The sequence below is a fragment of the Nicotiana tabacum genome, chromosome 4 (genome assembly GCF_000715075.1).
Source record: "Nicotiana tabacum cultivar K326 chromosome 4, ASM71507v2, whole genome shotgun sequence".
NCBI classification, from domain to species: domain Eukaryota; kingdom Viridiplantae; phylum Streptophyta; class Magnoliopsida; order Solanales; family Solanaceae; genus Nicotiana; species Nicotiana tabacum.
Genome location: NC_134083.1, coordinates 17,504,799 through 17,527,626, shown reverse-complemented (window position 1 = coordinate 17,527,626; position 22,828 = coordinate 17,504,799). Strand labels below are relative to the sequence as shown.

At 36.0% G+C, this 22,828-nt stretch overlaps 3 protein-coding genes and 1 non-coding gene across 14 annotated transcripts; 1 reads left to right on the top strand and 3 right to left on the bottom strand.

The window, feature by feature from the left end:
- Window positions 1-1,539: 1,539 nt before the first annotated feature.
- Window positions 1,540-8,279, top strand: LOC107769183 (sucrose nonfermenting 4-like protein). 8 transcript variants are annotated; one of them, XR_001644345.2, is made up of 14 exons: window positions 1,540-1,863; window positions 1,988-2,075; window positions 2,876-3,058; window positions 3,219-3,353; window positions 3,454-3,513; window positions 4,846-4,935; window positions 5,746-5,883; window positions 6,168-6,309; window positions 6,417-6,593; window positions 6,672-6,756; window positions 6,849-6,918; window positions 7,400-7,496; window positions 7,578-7,693; window positions 7,911-8,279. XR_001644345.2 is itself a non-coding variant. In XM_016588378.2 (14 exons), the coding sequence occupies exons 1-13, from the start codon at window positions 1,796-1,798 to the stop codon at window positions 7,667-7,669; spliced, it is 1,302 nt and encodes a 433-aa protein (XP_016443864.1). In that variant the 5' UTR covers window positions 1,540-1,795; the 3' UTR covers window positions 7,670-7,693; window positions 7,911-8,279. The 8 variants fall into 8 exon arrangements, 7 of the variants coding, with proteins under 7 accessions (XP_016443864.1, XP_016443860.1, XP_016443861.1 ...); XM_016588378.2 differs by having other exon boundaries at window positions 6,417-6,491; window positions 6,672-6,735; XM_016588374.2 differs by having other exon boundaries at window positions 6,672-6,735.
- LOC107769182 (pentatricopeptide repeat-containing protein At5g61800-like) lies at window positions 8,220-10,049 on the bottom strand. The gene has a single exon (XM_016588373.2). It carries the CDS (start codon window positions 10,007-10,009, stop codon window positions 8,225-8,227), a length of 1,785 nt encoding a protein of 594 aa, XP_016443859.2. The 5' UTR covers window positions 10,010-10,049; the 3' UTR covers window positions 8,220-8,224.
- Window positions 9,968-10,049, bottom strand: TRNAS-AGA (transfer RNA serine (anticodon AGA)). The gene has a single exon. It is a non-coding gene; the product is annotated as a tRNA-Ser (tRNA).
- Window positions 10,050-12,876: 2,827 nt separating this feature from the next.
- LOC107769181 (calcium-dependent mitochondrial ATP-magnesium/phosphate carrier protein 2-like) lies at window positions 12,877-21,919 on the bottom strand. Of its 4 annotated transcripts, none has more exons than XR_012708552.1 (8): window positions 21,047-21,919; window positions 18,419-19,204; window positions 18,241-18,331; window positions 17,437-17,531; window positions 14,135-14,179; window positions 13,967-14,047; window positions 13,798-13,866; window positions 12,877-13,722 (listed from the first exon to the last, which is right to left on the bottom strand). XR_012708552.1 is itself a non-coding variant. In XM_016588369.2 (4 exons), the coding sequence occupies exons 1-4, from the start codon at window positions 21,384-21,386 to the stop codon at window positions 17,933-17,935; spliced, it is 1,410 nt and encodes a 469-aa protein (XP_016443855.2). In that variant the 5' UTR covers window positions 21,387-21,912; the 3' UTR covers window positions 17,560-17,932. The 4 variants fall into 4 exon arrangements, 1 of the variants encoding a protein (XP_016443855.2); XR_012708550.1 differs by having other exon boundaries at window positions 17,502-17,531; XR_012708551.1 differs by having other exon boundaries at window positions 13,967-14,179.
- Between the last annotated feature and the right edge of the window lie 909 nt (window positions 21,920-22,828).

Genomic DNA, 22,828 nt, shown 5'->3' with positions numbered 1-22,828 from the left:
ATAAGAGGGCTATTTATAAATTTCACAGTGACGATTCAAAATTGACATTGGCCGACCATCGACTGACGCACATTTAATGCCTTAGTAACTGGACCGACGTGACATTTGTCACATACGTCACAATCGGGCTCGTCGTAGACGTCAGTATGTATCTAGTCAGAGGTTGAAATATCATATCGTTTCTCGCCACCTTCTTTCCGAGAAACGAGGGGACTATCTGTATACAGTCAAAACCGAGTTTGCCTTTCGTACGACTAATCCAGATTGGAGCATGACGGACCGAGGTTCGTCATTATAATATCGAGCTGTGATGTGAAGTTGGAAGGTCGAGCTCGAGACCCAAAGACCGATCAAATATCGAGATCGAGTCAAGGTCGAGCTTGAGATCCAGAGACCGATCAAATACCGAGATCAAGTCAAGATCGAGCTCGAGACCCAGAGACCGACCAAGATCGAGACCGAGCCAAGGAACAACAAAGCCGTTATAGCCGCATTTGGGGAGAAAATCTCGGCTGAAATCACGGCTTGAATCAAGAAAAAGTCAATTAATTAATCTATCATGGGATCCCCACTATATATTTTTAATTATATCCAAAGTAGGATTCCTCCACTATATTAGGAGTGACTAACATTTGTAAAAGAGGAGATTGATATACATTCACACATTCTCACATTCAGAGATTATAGAGATTTACATAACACATAGCAAATATTATCCTTTTTTGGGCTTTTGATATTGATTCATCTTGTTCATTTATCAATCATTCTCTACTCAATTAGGGTTTGTATTCATTCCTTTTTACAGTCAATATTCAATATATCCCTACTTATTTTTTTAATTTGTGTCGAGTTATACCGCGTATCCTTAAAACTACGTATAAATTTAACTCTATCCGTTTTTCGGATAAACACATTGTTAATGCATTAAAATTAGAACTCCTAAATATTAGTGGTTATATGTTATGTGACAAACTAGTCTTTCTTTTAGCGACTTGTTTGAGGTAGAGACAGTTAAGACAATCACTTTTATCCGTTCTGTAAACTCGAACACATAGTATCTGATTTGTGGAAAAGTAAGAATAATGGAGTATATTATACTTATATATCATATAGAAACAAATAGACATCTATGTTTGAAGTTCATAGGAAATATATTTCATCAAGACTGAACATAATTTTCACACACCATCTTAGGGTCGTTTGATTGGGAAATCAGTTATCCCACCTTCCCATAAGGATAAAAATAATACTACAATCTCAATAGTTATATTATAATTTTATCCTAATCAAACGTAAGATAAATTTATATCAAATTTAATTTTAAAATTAATTATGACTTATTTCTGGAGACCATACACCTCAAAAGACAAACACAGGAAATATGAAAGAGAAACTAAATGCAAATGTCATTCTTGCTATATAAAGCCAAACAACCTAAATGACAAAACGTAAAAAACGTTGAAAAAGGAAAAGAAATAGAAACCAATAGAAAGCCTCTGCAACTATTTCAAATATTAAATACACAAACATCATAGTAGTATTTCCATGTCGTATACATTGTTACATTTTCATTTTCCACTCTTTGCTTACTCTAGTCATTTTTCTTTAAATATAATTTCCGCTCTTCGCTGGCTTCTTGTCATTCGGGTATACCGATGCTCTTTGCTTGCCCATTTCCCCTCTTTTCTCTGGAATTTCCACTGATTTTTTCTGTCTGATTTGCTGATTGTGTCTTTCCGTAAAACCATGTATATATACGAAATTACAAAAGGGAAGTTTTGGGTCTGAAGAGGAAATGGTACTAATAACTTTTACATGGCGATATGGTGGTAGTCAAGTTTTCCTCTATGGTTCCTTCAATGGGTACTTTTAATTTCTCATTAACAACTACTCTTTTTTTTTTTAAACCCCTTATTTTATGATTCAACAAAGTGCATGTTACATGCTTTTTATATGGCCTAAGTGCCTGTGATTTCGGGTGGTGCAGCTGGACTGATCAGCTACTGATGAATTTGGTGGAGGGTTCGGCCGCCGTTTTTCAGAGGATCATTGATCTTCCACCAGGTTATCATCAGGTATTCCCTAGATTCTATGTGATGATTGTGTAACGAGCTAATGAATTTGTACCAAGTAGACCTAAAATCAAAAGAAAAGGCTGCTCGATGTCAATTTTGTCTTAGGTGCTGTATGCGAAAAATAGTTTCATCTTTTTCATACAGAATATCTGCAAGGGTCTTACCAAGTTCACAGAGCTAGAAGTTTTGATAAAGTAAAGAAATAGATAACCTGGGTTGGTCATATGAATTGGAGGGATTATAACTCAAAGTTAGTTAACTAAATTGAGATTGAGGGAATACTCCGGGAGATATGCTATTGCTCACTGTGATCCATCTTACCGTCTAAGTCCCTGTACACTTTTTGTGTTTCTGCACTTTAACTGCCTCTAAGAAGATGCATCGATATGCTTATTAGCGTCTAAGTATCTGCAAATACTTAGGCATGTAAATATATTTCCCAGATTTAGTATTACTGTACAGGCACATGTTTTTCTCTTGATAATGATTTTTCGTGTCTAGTTCCCTAGGATTACGGTATTTTTCGCTTTTGATGCTTTGGCTGTTGTGTAAACTGATCCTATTTTGTGTCTAATATGGCTATTCTGGTAAATAATTTGATTTTCAGGAACATCCTTGCTTTCTTAACAAGTTAACCATTAGCAAATGTTACCTCTTCACAAGATATGGAGTATCGTAAAGTTTTACATATTATAGCTGTTACTGATATGTTACACATGCACAGTAACACCTGCTTAAAATAAAGGAAAGTGCACATTTTGTATGGAGTTGAATTTACTGGCTCCAAATGAACTATGCAGTACAAATTCTTGATTGATGGAACCTGGCAAGTCGACCAGGAACAGCTTTGTGTTCAGGATGAATATGGTGCAATCAATAACTTAATATTTGTTAAGGAATCAGATTCCACACCTTCTGCCTTACTAAGAGAGGATACTCAGTCGAAGTTGGTCTCGGGTTTTGCTAGAAGCATGCATCTTGAGGTCAGTGCTGACCAGAAAAGAATTTCTTACTTGATATGGTTAAAGACCATACCTCAGTTTCCTTTTCCGTCCCTCATTCTGACAACGACTCATAATGATTTCATCCAACCACTTTCCTTAACATTTTAATTCCGTATAATTTCTTTGTCATACCAACCAGGCTTCATCTTCACGTGGACTACAGCTTGAACCAGTCATGCAGTTGTCAGCCAATGAAATAGATGTTTCCCGCCGTCGTCTATTCATGTTGTTGTCATCTTCCCGAGCAGATGGGCTGATTCCAAATTCAGGAAAGGTTTGGAAGTCTTTATCTATGCTTTCCCCTTGTATTGTGCCATTACTTAATAATATCTCTATTTAAATTTACTGACTACCTATCTGGTGATTCTTCATAGGTCTTTGCATTAGATTCTGAAGTGGCTGTTAAACAGGCTTTTCATATCATGTATGAACAGGTTCGGTTTTCTATGCACACTATTGACCATCTTCTTGGTTCCTCTTGGGTGTCACAGACACCTTTGTCCTCAAGCTCAAGGTTGTAGCTAATAAGTGCTCAAGCAAATTCTGGAAGTTGTAATTTGTCTTGGAGATTTGCATATGAGTTAACTCGAGTAAATATCCAAATTATACATTTCAATTATGGACTTGATTAATAAATCTACAACCAAAATGTCTGCACTTTATTAAGACTAGTTTATTCTTGATTTCGGAATGGTTTGCCATCTGAGATGAATCTATCATTTTGCTTTGTTATTTGTTATTGAATTGCATGGATCGGCAAATAATAGTCGGATATAGTTACTCACCTCGTAGCCCAATTTCCTTTGTGGATTGTATACCAGCGGGAGTTGCTGCCTGAAGGACCAAACCTGACTGTTGGGACATATAAAATTGACCTAGAATTACATGGAGGGATATTGTCTCAAAGTCATTCAATTTTCCAGAATCTATGTGGACTTGGTGAAGAACATAACATTATGGAAATAAGAAGATCCATATACTCTATATAGACTAGTTGGGGTTAAGACTTTGTCGTGTTTCCACATTTACACTATTGTTTGGTGTTTTCCACGAGTCCTTTTAGTTTTTAGAGATTTGTATGTAATAGAAAATACAGAGAACCTCTTCAGCTAGTGAACACTAGTTTTCCTTAAATGATAAATTATTGAGTATTGGGAATGGGTCCAAACAGAACATAATGGATATTGAGAATTAATATAGACGACCCGACTAGTTTGCGAAAGAAGCATAGTTGTTTCTATTACATGAAACCACTTTGTTTTACCCTTTGGATTCTTGCTTATATGGCCTATTCCAAAAAGTGACTTGTGGAGACCTTCTTCGTGTACAGGGTAGGAAGATCTATAGTATGGCACCTTATCCATTTATGTTTCAGATGTTCCTATATTTTAGGTTGTGGAATATAGCTGTGTAATATTAATTTGTCAACTTTCTCTGTGATGGGGAAGAGAGTGTCTTTCCTTTAATCTGCAGTGCTTTAGAAAATCTATTTCTTGGGTTGGTTTCATTGAAGAAAACATAGGATAGGAAAAACATTATTCAGTGCAGGTGAATCCTGCCAAAAGTATGGCTCTTCCCTGGATATAGGTTGGGCATCAATGCAACTGTGATGGTTGAAAAATTCTAGTTTCCGGTAATAGTTCATGCAATCTTACTATGTCTTTAATGTTTTGTTGTACACTATTTTTCTCCATTCAATTTACATGTTGATTTTTGTTTTATGCTTGGAATATATTTTGAAGTTCACTAGTTGAGCATATGTTTAGGGACTTGCTGTGATGCCTCTTTGGGATGAGCGGAATGCAAAGATATCGGGAATGCTTACTGCTTCTGATTTCATTTTGATATTGTTGAAGGTACTATTTAGTAGTTGTTAAGCACAACTGGCAACTGGTTTTAAATTTTTTATTTTTCCAAATATTTTTGAGGCCCTAGGGCTTTGATATAATAGTTAGAGTGGAGCACAAGATGTGTGAGTTAGGCACATGTCACCAGTTTGAATGTTGCGGTAGACAAAAGCCTGGTCTTTAAGTGGAGAAGGGTAGAGGGACGGGTCCATTGTCCACTGAGTTTTGAACCTTTTTTAGCTTTGAATTTAAGTGCTGAAAATGAGCTGGAGAATAATATTTTCTTGAGGAAGATTTTCTGGCTTGGTTTCTCATTATCTTAATAATCAAAATCCATGTTTTTAGTAATAACTCAGAAACTCCATTTCTATATGGCTAATAAGTTGCTTGTCCATGGAGGAATACCCCCGTCCACCTTATGTCAAAGCATTTGGTCTTTCTAATGCAGCAAATAGTGAAGAGTGAATCCTATGTCGTTTGAGCGATTTTTCATTTATATTTGAAATAAGTGACTTTTCTATGTTCAATTGAGGATCATAAACCTGCAGATGAATGTTCCTTGCATTGTATTTTATGGGGAGAATTGATATAGTAAGGTTTAATCACAAGAAGATAGTGCCTTTCTTCTGAATTCCATCTACTATGTATAATTTTTATGCAGTTGAATTCTCCTATTGGATGCCTTTGAGGCTGTCTTTTGATCATTAATGATAAATTTTATTACTACTATTAGATTTGTATATAACTAGTGCATTGTCGTCATGTTTCATCTATGCTTCATTCCTATATATCATGCCCAAGGTAAACTACTTTTTGCAGCTCCATGGAAGTCATTCAATGCTGAGCAACGATGAGCTTGAAAGGCACACTGTTTCAGCTTGGAAATACGAAAAATTCCAACTGCATGCAGAAGTGTCAGGGCCTATGATACCTCCAAACAGAAGGGTGTTACTGCAAGTATGTAATTTTATGCTTAGTGGAGTATTCACAAACTATTCTTGGCTCTTCTAATTGTTATATGGAATAACATGGTTTTTGCTTTTGTTTGACATGTCTCTCCCTGGAGGTACGGGTTTTCTTTTTTTGGCTTGGGGTTGGGGTTTGTGGGGGGGGGGGGGGGGGGGTTACGTATTTGCAGGTTATCTAACCATGAGAAATTTTTCTTTCTTTTCTCTCAGAGTAGCTTTTATCTAGAATCTTATTCTTTCTATTCATTCCTCCTATTTTCTCTTCAATCACAGGCTGGACCTGATGACTCACTGAAAGATGTGGCCCTATTATTATTACACAATAAGATCTCTGCAGTTCCACTTTTACATTCACCAGAAGACGAGTCATGTGTGCAGTTGTTGCATACTGCATGCCTTGCAGGAATATCAAAGCGTGCGTTTTCTCTATAATTTGCTTTCCAATTCTGCAGTTTTTTTCCTCATAATGTTTTTTGCAAAGGCTTATGTTTGGTTTTATTTCTCTTCCTTGGAAAATCTTAGACATATGCAGGCATTTTAGGCACTCTCTTGAGTATCTGCCTCTTCTGCAGCAACCAGTGGGTAATCTTCCATTAGGTACATGGGCAAGAGAAGTTGGTGGAAGGGCAAGCAGCCGTGATTTGTTAACATTATACAGCAGAGATCCCCTTAGTTCTGCTCTTAAATTACTAATAGAAGGTTCACAATATTATATGAGTAGAACAAAATTGTTTAACTAAGACGTGTACTAAGCACGTCTTTCTCTTGCTCTGACAGGTCAGATAAGTTCAATACCTATCCTTGATGATAATGGAGCCCTTATAAATGTGTACTCTCGGAGGTAATTCATGCGCTTCTGATGGTAAATGCTTGAAATTTTTCATTTTCAGCATCATTGAAGTTGCTTTGTTATTTTAAGCCTTACAAACTTGAGATTTTGCTGTCTTTACATAGTGATGTTACCTCTTTGGCGAGAAGCAATGTGTATGCTCGCTTTCGGCTTGACCAGATGATAATGGCTCAAGTAAGTGCATTTCAAACCACCGTCCCTCGTCTCCTCAAGATTATCATGCTTGCTAATATAAGCAAGGTGCTAGTATGCAAAAGAACTCTATGGGCTACAAAAGTTGGTGAATTTGTCTTTTAAAACATTTTTCTCGACTAGTTAGTTTTTGGCATACAAAATTACTCTGTGAAGGCTTAAATGGAGCGTCATACTTGTATGGTCATATGAAGCTGCTTAAACTTATTAGTTACCATTTAGTTTTTGCTCTCTTCTTGGAACGCTTTCATCTTGATTAACTCGAGATATTATGGGTAAAAGTACTGAGAAATCTTTTTGGTAAACAGTCTGGCATTGTTGATGAACCTTTTAGGGCATGAGGGCATTCTATCACTGTGTGCATAAATCCCCGTAGCGTGTAATTTGTTGAAGTTGTAATCCTGTTGTTACCTAAGGTTTTTTCTACTTTTTCTGCATATAATGCACTAATTTTTGAGCACAGGTCCTGGAGGTCTTAGATGAAGCATCTTGTGATCGTTGTAGGACATGCACACGTTTTGATTCATTGTATAAGATAATGGAGCTCCTTTCAGATCCAAGTTTGTACCTCTTTTTTTTCTTTTTCTTCTCTTTGTGACCTCATTATCTTGTAATTTGAGTGCCCTCTCTTTTTGTTTCAGTCACAAGGCGCATTGTGGTCATTGATCCCAATACCCGGCATGTAAAAGGCATAATCACATTGAGAGACGTGTTTAATCTTCTTTTAAGCTGAAATATCTCTTGAACGATGTCGCGGGTAATTAGATTTTACTTCCTGAAATGGCCACAATCAGTTTGCATATTATATTTTGCAATTTTGCTGATTATGAGCTTTTGTGTGAAGTATTGACTAACTAAAAGAACATAAAAGTTACTTTGAAGAGAAGTAGTAAACTGGATCCAATTATCTGTTTTTTCATTATTACTAAAGGTTTTATGCTAATGGCAATTGCAGTTCATTGTTTCTTTGGCAGGTGGGAGTAAACTAGTATGATGGCTTGGTAATGGCTGCTCATTTGCTCGAAGAGAATTTGTGTCACTATGCGTTAGGCTGAGGGGGAAGGATGAATACAAATTATTCATACAATTATGCAATAAAGCATAACCCAGCGGTATTGCCTTCAGTAGCTCTTGGAAGAGAAATGCTATGTAAGAATTGTTTATAACAGACGAAGTTTGTGTAGTCAAGGAAAAAAAAACACAGTTGAGATGTTACTTTAAGAACTATTTTACTAGTCAAATGACAGTAGTATAGTAGTATCAGTGAAAAGAATGTATTGTTAGTTCATCAAAATCTACTGGCTATAGAATGCTTCAAATTGAGTTGCAGACAATTTAAGACAGAATATATCTCGTTGCTTTGAGGATGCAAGTCATCCCATGAAATAAATTCATGTATCATCCCATTCAACTGAATCAAACTACAACCAGCACTCTTCTTGATCTGTGCACAATCTCTTCTTCTCCTTACATTGACCAAGTCATCCCAACGGCCAGCATCTGCAAACACATTTGCCAAGATTGAATAAACCCCACCATCTTCCGGTTTCACCTCCATCACATTTTCAGCAGCTTTAACAGCAAGCTCAACGTGCCCATGTATCCTACACCCACCAAGCAAACCACCCCACACAAACACATCACCAGCCATTGGCATTGCCTCTATCATCTCCATAGCTTCTTTAATCAACCCTGCACGTGCCAGCAAATCCGCCATACACCCATAATGTTTTAGTTCTCGACGAACACCATAAACCTCTTCCATTTCTCCAAAGAACCTTCTAGCTTCCTGAACAAGACCTGCATGATTACATCCTACCAACAGTGCCAAAAACGTTACCCCATCAGGCCTAACACCACCTTCCACCATTCTTGAGAAGTAATCAAACAATAACTGGCCATGACCATGCATGGCTAATCCAACTAGCATAGCATTCCATGTAAACATTTTCTTCTCCCAACTTGTCTCAAATATCTCCCTAGCAATCTCAATGCAGCCGCATTTGGCATATAGATCTACCAATCCAGTACACAAATATGAATCTATGTGAATCCCCTTCTTTTTAATATAATCATGTATGGTCTTTCCCTTTTCTAGTTCCCCCAGTTGTGCACAAGCTGAGAGAACAGAAACCAACGCAACGTTATCAAATTTTACATTTAGCGAAACCATTTGATCGAACAGCTCAATAGCCTCTTTACACTGGTTCAATTTTGCATATCCAGCCAAAAGGGTGCCCCAAGAAACTGCATCTCTTTCAGGCATTTCGTCGAACACTACCCTCGCTTTGTCCATCTCACCCGCTTTAACATACCCATCAATGATTAAATTATAAGTAACAACATCTCTACAACAACTTTCATCAAACACCTTATGGGCGTCACTAGTATTACCACTGACGGTATACACACGAACAAGATTATTACACACGAAAACGTCAGCTAAAAACCCAAATTTCAAGGCTTGAGAATGAAGGGTCTTGCCTAGGGACAGAGAATTCAGTAAAGCACAAGCTTTGAGAACAAAAGGGAAAGTATGGGAATCTGGTGGGACCGAATTTCGGTGCATTTTGAGGAAATATAAAAAAGAGGTATTTGGGGAAAAGAGAAGGGTGTGGGCTCGAATGATAGTATTGTAACAGAAAGTTGATGGGTTTTCAATGCGGCTGAAAATGGAGGTGAAATAACGAGTGGCATAGTGATGTGTGTTGGGTTGTAAAGGAAGAGAAGAGAGAAGGGAAGTGAAAGAATGAAGGATTTGAGTGAGGATAAGAGTAGAGTGAAAAGAAGAGAGGTGGTCATTGGTAATGGCTTGAGCATGGACTTGTTGAATTTGTGAAATGGTCTTGCATTGTTGCTTTAGTGTAAATATCAACAACGATGATTGCCTTACTTGAACCTTACCATAGGAGTTGTTGTTGTTCATTGTGGAAACCAAAACCATAACTAGCAAAGTGGCAGTTCTTTGTGGAATGGGAATGCTGGCACAAAGAATGGTAATTGGGAAGGAAAAGAATAAAAAAGAAAAAAACGTGGACGGCAGGATTCGAACCTGCGCGGGCAGAGCCCACATGATTTCTAGTCATGCCCGATAACCACTCCGGCACGTCCACCGAGGCTTTCTTTTGTAAGTGTAAAAGTTTCTATTTATAATATTTGTTTTACAATTTTTCCTTTACTATTCCGACATACTTGGCAAAGAAGATTTGGTTAAAAGAGAGAAAACGAGCACATAATAGTTGGATAATAGAGCAAAGATAGAATTTGCTCGAGATCTACGGATACAGTATTATTTTGGCTACCGATAACGAAAGTATCAACTATATCTGACGCAGGTGCTTATTACTTGCTAATGCAGCAACTTGTCATATGATGATTCAGTAGCTTATTACCTTGTCAATATTAGCACACCTCCGACATTTAAGGTCAATATCGATAATGTCTTAATTTTTAACGGAGACTGTACTGCTAGCGATTATGGAAGAAAAATCAAAGATAGAAAGGAGTCATATTATTCGGTTTGTTCTTTTGCTTTAAGTGCATAATAATTGAAACTTGTAGTAATTCATTTGAAAAGGTAACATGTTGTCATGTTCTCATAGTTGTTTCGCGGATTTGTAGATCTTGACCATTACCAATTATTTAGTCGTAGTCAAGTATCATTTTCTTGCCTCTGAAACCAAAGCAACTAGAATAATAACCACAATGTCATTGTCGATGGTAATTTGAAGTATTTGTCCAAAGGCAGTAATCAAAATAGTTACGTGAACTTAATTCAAACAAGAGGAAGCAAATATTTGAAATTTATGGTACGAAATGCCGCTAAACTCAAGGACTATTTGAGTTGTTGAGTTCGAAATTTAATATTTGTACATATTTAATAAATCTTTTAATGTGTACTATAATATCTTAATAAAAAATTACTAGTTCAACTAAATGCTACCAGTGGTCCAAGAATTCCACTTTCAAAAGGAATATAATGGAAAATGACAAATATTGTACACTTTCCACATTTAGATCCTTTTTTGCTGGGATAATGCCTCCTCCCCACTTAATGGATTAGTGGCTTTCAGCTTCCACAAGATTCCTTAGAACCATTTGAAATTTTTTAATGAGTATTAAAAACGAACGATGCAAAGTAATTGTACTCTATTAAGAGAAAGCCAATCTGCATCATATTCCACTTTTAGTAGGTTGGAGGGTCCTCTGTTTCTTCTTTTAGCATCCTTTACTTATTTTTTTTAATGTTTAATGGCCTTCGTTAAATGCTTTTTAAGTTTTAACCCAACACTTTCCACTTACTTATCCATCTGAGTTGCATCTTATGATGAAACGCATTCCACTTGTCAGTTAACTTTACCTCTTCTCTATTCCCCCGGAATCAATTTGTTTATCCTTTTCTTTTTTTGCTTTTCTCCACATGGAGAGTGCATAGATTTCCTCGCCTTTATTAATCTAAATCTATTATCGGATTGAGATGAACTTAAATAGAGCGACATAACACCAAAAAGTTGAATAGTTGACTTCAACTTATTTGGAATTGTGACATAATCGTTGTTGTACAATAACAATAACAACATACCTAGTATTATTCACATTGTGGGGTTTGAAGAGGGTAGCGTGTACGCAGATCTTACCCCTACCTTATAAGAATAGAGATATTGTTTCCAATAAACTCTCGACTCATGAAAGTATAAGCACCAATTTAATAAAAATATAGACAAGAAGGGACCACCAAAAAGCCATATAAAAGCAGAATAAAAACAAACAAGATAATAAGATGACCAACAATGAAAGAAAACAACGGTTAGTCATAAAAAACTACTACCAACAGAATGCGAGAGTGCGTACCAATACTACCGGTATGAACAATCTAGACCGCCTACCATACTACCCTAATCCTCGACCTTTTCACGTTCCTATCAAAGGGTCATGTCCTCAGCCAGCTGAAGTTGCGCCATGTCTTGCCTAATCACCTATCCCCACTTTTTATTCGGCCTACCTCTAACTCTCGGTAGGCCCTCCAATAACCTCTCACACCTCCTTATCGGGGCGTTGTGCTCCTCCTCACATGTCCAAACCACCTAAGACTCGTTTCCCGCATTTTGTCCTCAATAGGGGCCACACCTACCTTATCGCAAATAACCTCATTCCTAATCCTATCTAACCTGATATTCCCGTACATCCATCTCAACATCATCGTCTTTGTTACCTTCATCTTCTAGACATGAGCGATTTTGACTGGCCAATACTCACTCACATACAACATAGTCGGTCTGACCAACACTTTGTAGAACTTACCTTTAAGTTTCGGTGGGACCTTCTTATCGCACGAAATACCGGAAATGAGTCTCCATTTCATCCTTCGTTGTTGTTGTATTAATTTAAATCTTTTGAAAGAAAGAATATAAATATTCTTAGTGGTGTGGTGGATAAGCAGGATGGCCTAATACAAAAAGAATATAGCTACGAGGGGGACCATAAAAATTTACCATTTCTTTATGTTTCTAGCCCTTGGCTATAGTCTACAGATAATATGGTGGACAAATTCTTGGCTTTCAAGATTGTTACTCCTATATAATAGGACATGTAGAGACAAGAGAAAACAGAAACTCAGCTCCTATAATTAGTTGCACTATAAGGCTATGAAGCATAAGAAGATGTGGAGAAAGAAGAAAAAGAAGGATTTTGATGGAGTACTCGAGGATGGAAATGGCGATCTCTACAACTTTTATGTGAACACTAGGTCACACCCTTTGGTGCATCTGATGTGAATCGGATACCAAGGGTTAACAGGCAAGTCATAGCGGCAAAGGGAAGGCAACGCCTTTCTTCCAGATTTTTACCTTTTTCTTCTTGTATTTTCATATTACTTCTCCATCATATCATGGATCAGCCTGGCTTTTGAGTTTGTTGCTTTGCTATTATTAGTCTTTTAGCTTTTGATTAAACTACTGTTCAACCAATGTCCTTGTTGAGTTTGTTGCTTTGCTATTAATGGTGTTGGAGGCAATGCCTTCTTTTTAAGAAATACAGTCTTGTTCTTACCTTTCTAGTCCACTAAGTATAATGGTGTTTATCTTCCCTTTTCTCCCAACTTTTCTAGCATGCATATCAAGGATTTAATCTATATGTAGTGACAATATGAAAGAAATTTTACACTATAAATGCAACTTAACTAGCTATAACAAATAATTACTCTATTTTTCTCTGTACCAGTTAACATCCATAGAAAACATCACGCTTGGATTTGCTTAGTGCAATCACAACGCTATTCAGAGTCTGCTCCTCCGGGTAGGGGTAAGGTTTGCGTACCCATTATCACTTCCCAGACCCCGGATTTGTTGTTGTATTGAGAGTCAACGGAAAGCCCTATCCCCCAGCATTATATATATGAATGACCAAAGAAGTTGACGCCCATATATGGACTATTCTTTTCACAAGAATAAAATCGAAAGCTAAGAAGATTAATCGCTTCAAATTGCAGTAGACTAATACGACAGCCAAATTATTCATAGTACGAATGTTTTCACAAAAAGAAGCTGAGTAAACGGAAAACTTATCTGTTGACTAACACATCCTTTAAGTACTTATATATATGTCACCTTGGTAGTTCAACTAACTATAGCTAAATATCAGGCAAACGATCATCTTAGCATTCTTTTTTAACCCTAAAGGAGCAGCAGCCCTTCTGTAAGCTTCGATCTCATAGGTGATGGTGTACATGTCTCTTGTTGGCAGCTGGAGCATAGAACAAGCGATTGTGCACGACCAAAATCCGTAGCCCTGTAAGAATTTTAAAGAAGTTAGTAGTAGTACCTTATTAAATCAGTAACTAATAGTTAATTATCAAAAGAATACCTATACAAACAAGAATATAGACCAAGTTCTTGTTACTTGCGTATTGAAGAAGCATTGACATTTCACAACCTGCAACAGTTGATTAGAGTTAAAAGAAGAGAAGGCAAAAAACAAAGGACGTGACAACGGATCAAACAATATGTGTAGAATATCAGTGGTTATACATTACCACAGAACAAGTAGGTACTTGGAGTAGAGACTTTAGTTATGTGTTTTTGTCCCAAGCTTAATCAATATCATTCGGAAGAACCTGAGGAGAACAAATGATATATGGTTCAAAGTCAAAGGGCAATGGGTAATAAGAGGATGAGGTTCAATTACTCAAACGGTCACTCACCATTTTGTGCAGGAGTTTTTGTAAGATATCAGGTGTAACGAGTTGCTGACAGTTAACCAAAGATATTAGAAATTTAACAAGTATGACCAATAACACATATTATCAAACACATTGGCAGAGACAGCCTCTGATAAGAGGTGTTTTTCGACACAGCTTCACAGAAACCTTCCCTATATGTGCGTGTAAATAATGTCGTTCCAAATAACAATATGTGTATATGCAATTCATAGGCCAACACCATTTGATAAAAATGCAGAATATAATGAATAGTAGTTTGTTAAAGGAAACCAATAGTCTTAGACCTAAACACTAGTGACACACCTAAGAAAAACTTATCAACACCTAAAATAATAGGGATAAAAGGCATAGGATCATATGGCTTCCAAGAAACAAAACATCAGGTGAAAAAAGATCAAAAGCTATTAGAACAAATTCCTGTCTATTGGTATTTTAGCTCCAGGGAAAGACAAGGTGATGGTTTCAGTGGTTGGAACCTAAGTCCTAAACCTAGGATTAAAATCCTAGATCCGGAATTGTGAATAATACATAATGAGAGATAAGCAGGTTATTGAAATATCAGTAACATCTACGCAAGAAAATACAGTATTTGTATAAATCAAGAGCGCATGAGTAACACTATCTATATCTATCTATCTATATTTATATTATTATAATAGCATGAATACAATGTCGGTTTACAAAAATTACCTTATAACATTAAGCATAATAACTCATAATAAAAAGACATAACCGGAATTCTAAATATTGGCCTTATAATCCTATTAGTTTTAGGACATAATATTATACGTTAGGAATCCTACATTATTCATCTTCCCCGATAAGTATAATTAGTATCACAAAGGCCATTCCAACTAGCAAAGTACGCTAATTAACTTGAATATGAATGAATATACCAGAATGATGGCACCTAAAATCTGTTTAAGCTCCATAAACCGAAAGATATTTGCTTTCCTTCAATCATATATATACGACATAGTTTTAACGAGGCGAAAAAAATTCAAAAAAAAAAACGAAACAAGTTAATTAGCCCGTGGCATGCATGTGAAAAATAACTTTGCTTCTTTCCCACTCCATACCTCATATATAGGTAGATGTGGGTGCGTTTCTATATTAGCGCTATATATTTATATCTATCTATATTATTATAAAAGCACGAGTGTTAAAACGCTAAATATTGAACGATAAAAATATCATTGAAATATTAATCGACTTTTTTTCCCTTTATGAAATTGAATTATTTGTGCAAATAAATAACTCCATGATGGATAAAATTGTAACACCCAAAACTTTACCTAATATTTAGTACTCTAATATCTAGGATTTGAAGTCAAAAAGAAACCGATTGAATGATAAGAAAACTATTCGGTAAAGGAGTACTCTCAATTTGAAAAGGAATGACTTGTGTTAACTAATTTGTATAACTTGTAGCTTGGTATTATCAGACCTCCGTGCATTCATCTTAACAAACTTAATCGGAATTCAAGACACTTGGTGTTTTCAATTGCTACACTGATGTTGTAACAACCGATTGGTTATTTTTTTTCTATGGATGTGTTGAAATGTAGGAGTACTCCTTTAAGCTCTATTGTGTGTACCTATTTTATTTGGTTATTGCTATTTCGACTAAATTTATTTATTTCTTAAAAGTTCCATTAATTAGCAAAGTGGTTCTTTGGGAGAACATTAATAATCCCCAGGAAAAAGGTTTAAGAAAAACATTAAAGATTTAAATATTGATTTTTTAATCTAAAGGAAACATTATTTACTCTCGTGTACTATATATTTTCATGGATGAATAAGTCATGTAAACAAACACTAAAAATTATATGACTGATCTTGGTAATATCTACACCATAACCCATGTTTGTACTATCGGAAAAATCGACAACAAAAGAAGGATATATTTTGGATGCTTAAAATCACTTCGAACCACCTAGATTGTCTTAATGACCGTTGTGTTCGAACCGTCTGACATATATATTGACGAATTAATTTGATAGCATGCTATACAAAGGCGAATCTAAGATTTAAATTTTATAAGTTCAACCTTCAAGTTTTTTAGCATTTAATGCGTTATAATTTTAAAGTTATAAATTCATATCTACTATTACCATCTCATATCTTAATTTCACAGTTGGAAGGGAAAAAAGAAAGAAGAAAGAGCAAAAATAATGTAGTGGTCAATTAATTATATGAGAGTATGAATAATAACAATTCTAGATAAATTGTAAGTCCATGTTTAACATATTCAAAAACCAAAAAAAAATTTCTTCCTTATATCGTAAAAGATACGATACGAAGCAAGTTCTTATGGTTCAATCTCTCAAGTCTTCTTATATGCACGAAAATCTTTCTTGCCCATTTTATATGTTTTTTGCCCATTTTTTCATATAAGTAACTAAAAAACTAATAGTGATAAAGAAAATGAATTAGCTACAAGTAAATCTTTAATATCATGAGTTTCATATTAACACTTTTTTGGTGACAAGTATATTCATATTATTAACTATTAGGTGCGCCTTTTATTATACGTGCGAGGCACGTATATAAAAACTAGTAATGTTGAAATACACACGTAGATGATTCGAGAGAAACGGCGAGTTACCTCAGATCTCAGCAGAAAACGGCACCCTCTCACTCGCTTAATAAAAAAACATTATTTATAGTGATTTTTCTCCCAGACCTCGGCTAACCAAGAAATACTGACAGCAGTATTGAAAATTTTACGGCCCAAAATTAAATAATTTATTTTTGGGGTTTTGTTTAGCGTGTAAATATTAAATATAGAAAAAACTGAAAGTTTAAAACTTTTGAGCTTCTGACGCCATATTAAGGAAATAATCTAACATTATTTGCTAACGAGTAGATTAGAAAGAAAAAAAATACTTCTTGCTTCCCTGTCGGATAGAGAAAGGGCAAAAAAAATTAAAAGAATGACATCGTACCCTTCTCGCAACCTTAGAAAAATATATTATACTATGACAATAAATATTTTTTTCCAACTCTCATATTATACTATCATAATAAATTTTGTTTTTCAACTCTCATATTATACTAGTGCAACAATAATTTTTTGTTATTCAACTCTCATATTTACCTTTGATTTCGTTTAACTTTATACTTACTTCTACATACATACATCCACGTGAACGTTCTTTCTTCTTTTGCGTATACTTTGGTTAGTTTTACTTAATACAGAGGCAGATTGAGTATGCCGGGATTTCAATTTTCAGTGCTGTTTGATTAACTCAAGTATTTGAGCACAATAACAGATTACTTACCATCCCACTTTACGAGTATAAGAAATCTAATGTCGAACCATGAATTCTGGTTACACAGTAAGCACCTGGTTATTTTGGTAATACAACGGTCTCGTCTGCACCAAGGAAAATGGAGCAAAATGAGTTAGATCATCCACGCAAATTATCCATATAGCAAAAATGGTAAGATCTACACCTTACAGTATTACATTGTGTATGTAAAAATTAGCATTAGTTTACAGAGGACGTGCCTATAGAACTCAGACAGAAATCACCAAAAGAAGACTTCTCTGTCAGGAGAAGAAAAAAACTCCCGTTAAAATTTCTTCAACATGCAATGGCGCATCAATCATGTGTATGTTATTTTTATTTTTATTTTTGTTAAGTTAAAGTCAAGTGCATTATTTTGACGATCAAAGCACCAATGAGCCTAAAATCTTAATTCATTTTCATCATCATCCTCCGCATCAGCTGTTTTTACCCCCAAATGTGGAGCAGTCAATCAAGAATATATCACCTAATCGAGTTCTAGACTCTTTTTCATGGATTCATAAACGAGATAAGTAATGCTTGCTGCTGGAACTACTTTTAGAAGATTTGGAAAAAGTCCTTTGTAGAAGCCTCTGAGACCTTCATGCTGAAGTGTTCTCCGGAACACATCAGACATTCCTTTGTAAGCAGCATCAGCATTTGTAGGTTGAGCTTGCATTCTAGCAAAAATTGAAGTTTGTGTGTGAAAAGAAAGGCAAATTGCATGATAACACATGAAGTACATTCAAATGCAAATATTTATGGTAGCAGCATCAGTTAGACATAGAGAGTTACCTCGTCCGAACGACCTGTAAAGGATAAACACAAGTTGCTCCAAGCGCTCCGGAAATTGTCCCACAACCCAGTTGCACAAGAGGGCCAGGTTCTGTATATCAAACACAATTGTTAGAAAAATTTGCATTTCATTTTGTCGGACAAAAGTTAGTAGCAGTTGAACAGTTAGAAGCTATACCGCTATCATGAAGAATATATATCTTGGACAAATCCTTCAATGTCTCATAGGCAGCCAAATCAATGCCTGCATAAGGTATAATTCCAAGAAGAGATGGTATCAGTCCTCTATAAAAGGCCCGAGATCCCTCCTTAACCCATATATCTTTTGATAGTTTTCCCAGGTTGGGAACCTTTCCACCTTCACATGAATGAGTTTGTAACCGAGTCTTAACGAGATCCATGGGATAGATAGCAGTCTGTGCTACTGCACCAGCCAAGCCCCCCGCCACAAGACGCCCAGAAGCTCCAATGTCACCCTGTTCCTCCCCCTTCGTACGAGCAATTACATTTTTCAACATTTCGTAAGTGTAAAACTTGATTGCACTTTCAGGTGCAACCTTCATCACATTTAATCCATTGCCCCTAAAAAAACTCAATAAACCACCCTCCTTCCATATGTTTTTGACAGCAGGACCAATAGAAGCACGGGTAGTCTGAACTTGTAAAACCACCTTAAGCCGATCAAGGGGAGCTGTAGCGGTACGAGAAGCAGCTCCTGCAACTCCCCCAGCAATCAAATACTTAGCTGCATGAACATGCTTACTGATGCCTTCTGGAATTACAGCCTGCTCACCAATATCTACAAGACATACCCTCTCCCAGTATCGGTATATATTCTCCATCGTGGCCTCATGTGGATAAAGTAGAAGAAAATTTCTCCATTCTTCAAAAGTGATAATCCCATTATTATCCTTATCGACATGTTCCACAAAACGTGCAAGTTCATCATCATCTATTTCTATCCCTGCAAAAAGGAAACTGCCCTAACTTATAAGAGGAAGACAACTAATGAAATGAAATGAGGCTTGGGAACAATTATGACCCAGAAACATATATCCAGAAGAGATGAATATTTGTAATAGCAACATAATTCACGAATAAAGATGGAATTTTTGTTCAGTACATTCAGAAAGTATAATCCAATTAATCAACCCAGACCCATTTAGGCATCTTATTTAATGTAGATGAAACTAAAGGAGATATTTACCCGACAAACCATGTAGCAAAAGTGAAAAGGCAGACAAAGAGTACGGGTGTAGAGCATTTACATAATAGGTGAAACTTCACAATTAAGTAAAAACCTCTATACTATGAGTCAGAAAATTTCACAAGGCCAACTAGCACTGTAACAAGGAGTACAGATATTTTCTATCACTAAGAGAAGGCAAACATCAATTACTAGACAGAGCATCTTAAGAAGACACAACTGATTCCTTATCTGGAAAAAAAGAAACACACACACACACACAAAAAAAAAAAAAAACTGATCATAATAAAGAAAATTCTGAATCTGCTAGAAATCGGTAGAGTGCAGAGAATGCCATGAATAGAAGACTGTTTGAGAAGCTTCATTTTTCTTGGAACTGGCTGTTTGAGAAGCTTCACTGATAAGCACCTTAACCTGCTTCTTGTACAAGATCAGTCTCATTCTCCAAAATTAGCCCGGACATTCAGAAACAGCAAGCAAGGTATCCCACAAATAATACTTAGTTCTACCCTACATATATAAGGCTAAAGTATCCAGCTCAACGCTGGAACTAAGCCTAAACCTAATTTTGCTGGCCTCAGTTTCAATACTACAGCAAATTTAAATACCTAGAGACTTAAACCTCATCTAAACTCAATTCCTTCACCAGAGCACGGAAGAAAAATAACCGGTCGACAAAATTTGCCCCCTCCGGCACGTCCCAAACACCAGCAATCCCTTACAATTCATCACCACGTTTCCTCCAATTCTCCATCATTCCATGCTACCTTTTGCTTCCTGTCTTTCCCTCCTTGATTACATTAGCCATTGAGGCTTCAATGCCAACTCAAAAGACTGGGAAGGGAACTAGGAAAAGCAGATGTAGGAATGCAATAAAGGGAAAGGATGGTCCTCCTTTTGACTCCTTTTCTCTTTTAAACTCAGAAAGAGTTATAGGAGTACCAAATTCTACCATTAGTTCAGAATTCAGATGGTTCTATTAATAACTGAACTAGGACACCATTTGTATCTAACTTGAACAGAAAATATAGGACTGAAATCAGAGTTTAGCACTATGATAGGGAAGGAAACCTTCAGAACTCCAAGCAATACAACTCTTCAAAAAAGCACCTCGTCTACTCTCACTGCTATGGATCAGACAAAAATTACCTACTTGAAGTTCTAAAATAGTACAAAGTGTCAACCTACTTGATGTTCTAAAACAGTACAAAGCCTCGTACTTCTGATGTAGAGATTAAAAACACATGCAGGCAACACATGAATCATCCTATACATTTGTTTTCTCTTCAACAATATGAAAGGATCAGTACAGATCTTTACGCTGTTTAACCATGTCTAAATATAAGAATTAAAGAATAAACACATACAAAAAGACAATAAGAACTTAATGAAGCAAAAAAAAAAAAAAAAACTAAATGCAAGATAAAGATAAATAATAGCATCAGTCAATATTGCAAATTGTTAAAAGTCACCCCAGTGGTATAGACATAGTTTCCTTGCACAAACCAGTATAAGTAATTACACCAGTAAACAAGAGAGCAATATTAACATTTACGATTAATCTCAGAGAACGAAATTAAAGAGGGAAATGATAAGTACCAGCTTTAACAAGGGCATCCCAAAGCTCCTCAGGCAAGATGCAGCCATTATGCTCCACATCAATAGCCTGAAAAATCCTATACAGCTCCAGCTCCTTATCATCCATGTACTTTTTGAACTCCTGATAATCCACCCTCCCATCCTTATCTTTATCACACACCGTCAACAATTCTTTAGCAAACTTATAATCAGCTGGAATTTGCATAGCAAATAATCCTTTCTCGATTTTCGTGTAATCCAAGTAACCCGCATTGTCCGAATCGAAAAAACTGAATAGGCTTCTGATTCTAATGTCCCTCTCCTCTTTAGTCTCCCTTAGTGCTGATAAAACATGGTCCATTGAGACCGGGCCGGGCTTCTACACCGGGTTGCAGCAGCCAGGCCGGTCCTTAGTTGCCATTGCTGGGTTTCTCACCGCATGGAAATTTAAAAATAATTTCAGATCTAACAGAACAAACGCAACAGTGCTTTTGTGTAGTAATTCTGTAGAGGCGAATTAATTCCAAAAAAAAAAAGAGAATAATTGTGAAGGATCCGAGGAATAAACCCGGTTTAAGACGCGGGTTTTGTTGTTAACGGGTCAAAAAAGGAAGGGAAGAGTCAAAGTTTACCAAAGTTGAAGAAACTGATTAATTTATCGGGTACTGTACTACTGTTTAAACAATGCTTAAAGAAAACGTCAATGGCCGGTTTCGGACAGACATGGACAAAGAACCCAATTACCTAATTTCTTATTTCCAGTTAGGAGGGTCCAATGGGCGTCTGAATAAATTGTTAGGGGGCGGTGGGGGAGTCGGCGGAGCTGAAGCGGTAGCTACCGGTGATGTCTAATTCAGTGCGTGTGTGTGAGAAAAAATTCGGAAGGACTTTATGGAATAGTCAATTTATATTGATGGGAACATGATTCCGCACGTTCAACCCCCGCCCCCCCGGGGTAGGGGTGGGTATGCCGTATGAGCCTGGTGTCATGTTCACGCTTTCGTTTTCATACTCATGTTTCTTGCGCCTTTATTCCAAAAATTTAGAGCCAAAATTTAAAAAGAAAAAGGAAAACAGAATATAGCGCATTGCACTCATGAATTTTAACTAAAAATTTCATGTTTAAGCCTTGAAAGTTAAAAAGTTTTATGTGTAGGATGTTATATCTCTTTAATGATATCTTATGCAACGAAAATTCAAATAAATCAAATAAGTAAATTTCATATATTATGTGTCTAAAACAAAACAAAAAATATAACTAAACTGAGATGCCTTTTTGATTCACTAAGTAAATATTACAATTAGCCTCTAAGAAAGTCAAATGGTAAAATGTTATAACTCAAAATTTTTTAACTAAAATTATCATGAATATAATGAGATCTTTCTTTTCACTTATTACTCAGTACTTATGTAAATAAAAAGAAAAGTATAGACATTAAAATTTAAGGTGTGACGTATTTAGATAAATTAACAATAGCAAGTAAACTGGATTTTCATCCTTCAACTTAATTTAATATTTGTAATAATCAATTCTGGCCCGTTTTACACTACAAAAATAAAAAATTCGGAGTATATGGATACTCTATGGATCATTTGGTTTGAAGACAAATTATATATAGATTAGTAATGCAAAGATTAGCAATGCAGAGATTACTAATGCAAAGATTAATAATACGTGGATAAATAGTACATAAATTATTTTGTGTTGGGTGTTTGGTTCATTGCATTAAAACTACGCATACAAAGTATCATAAAAAATTATTTACTTACTTTTTAAAGTAAAAATAATATATTTACAATTAT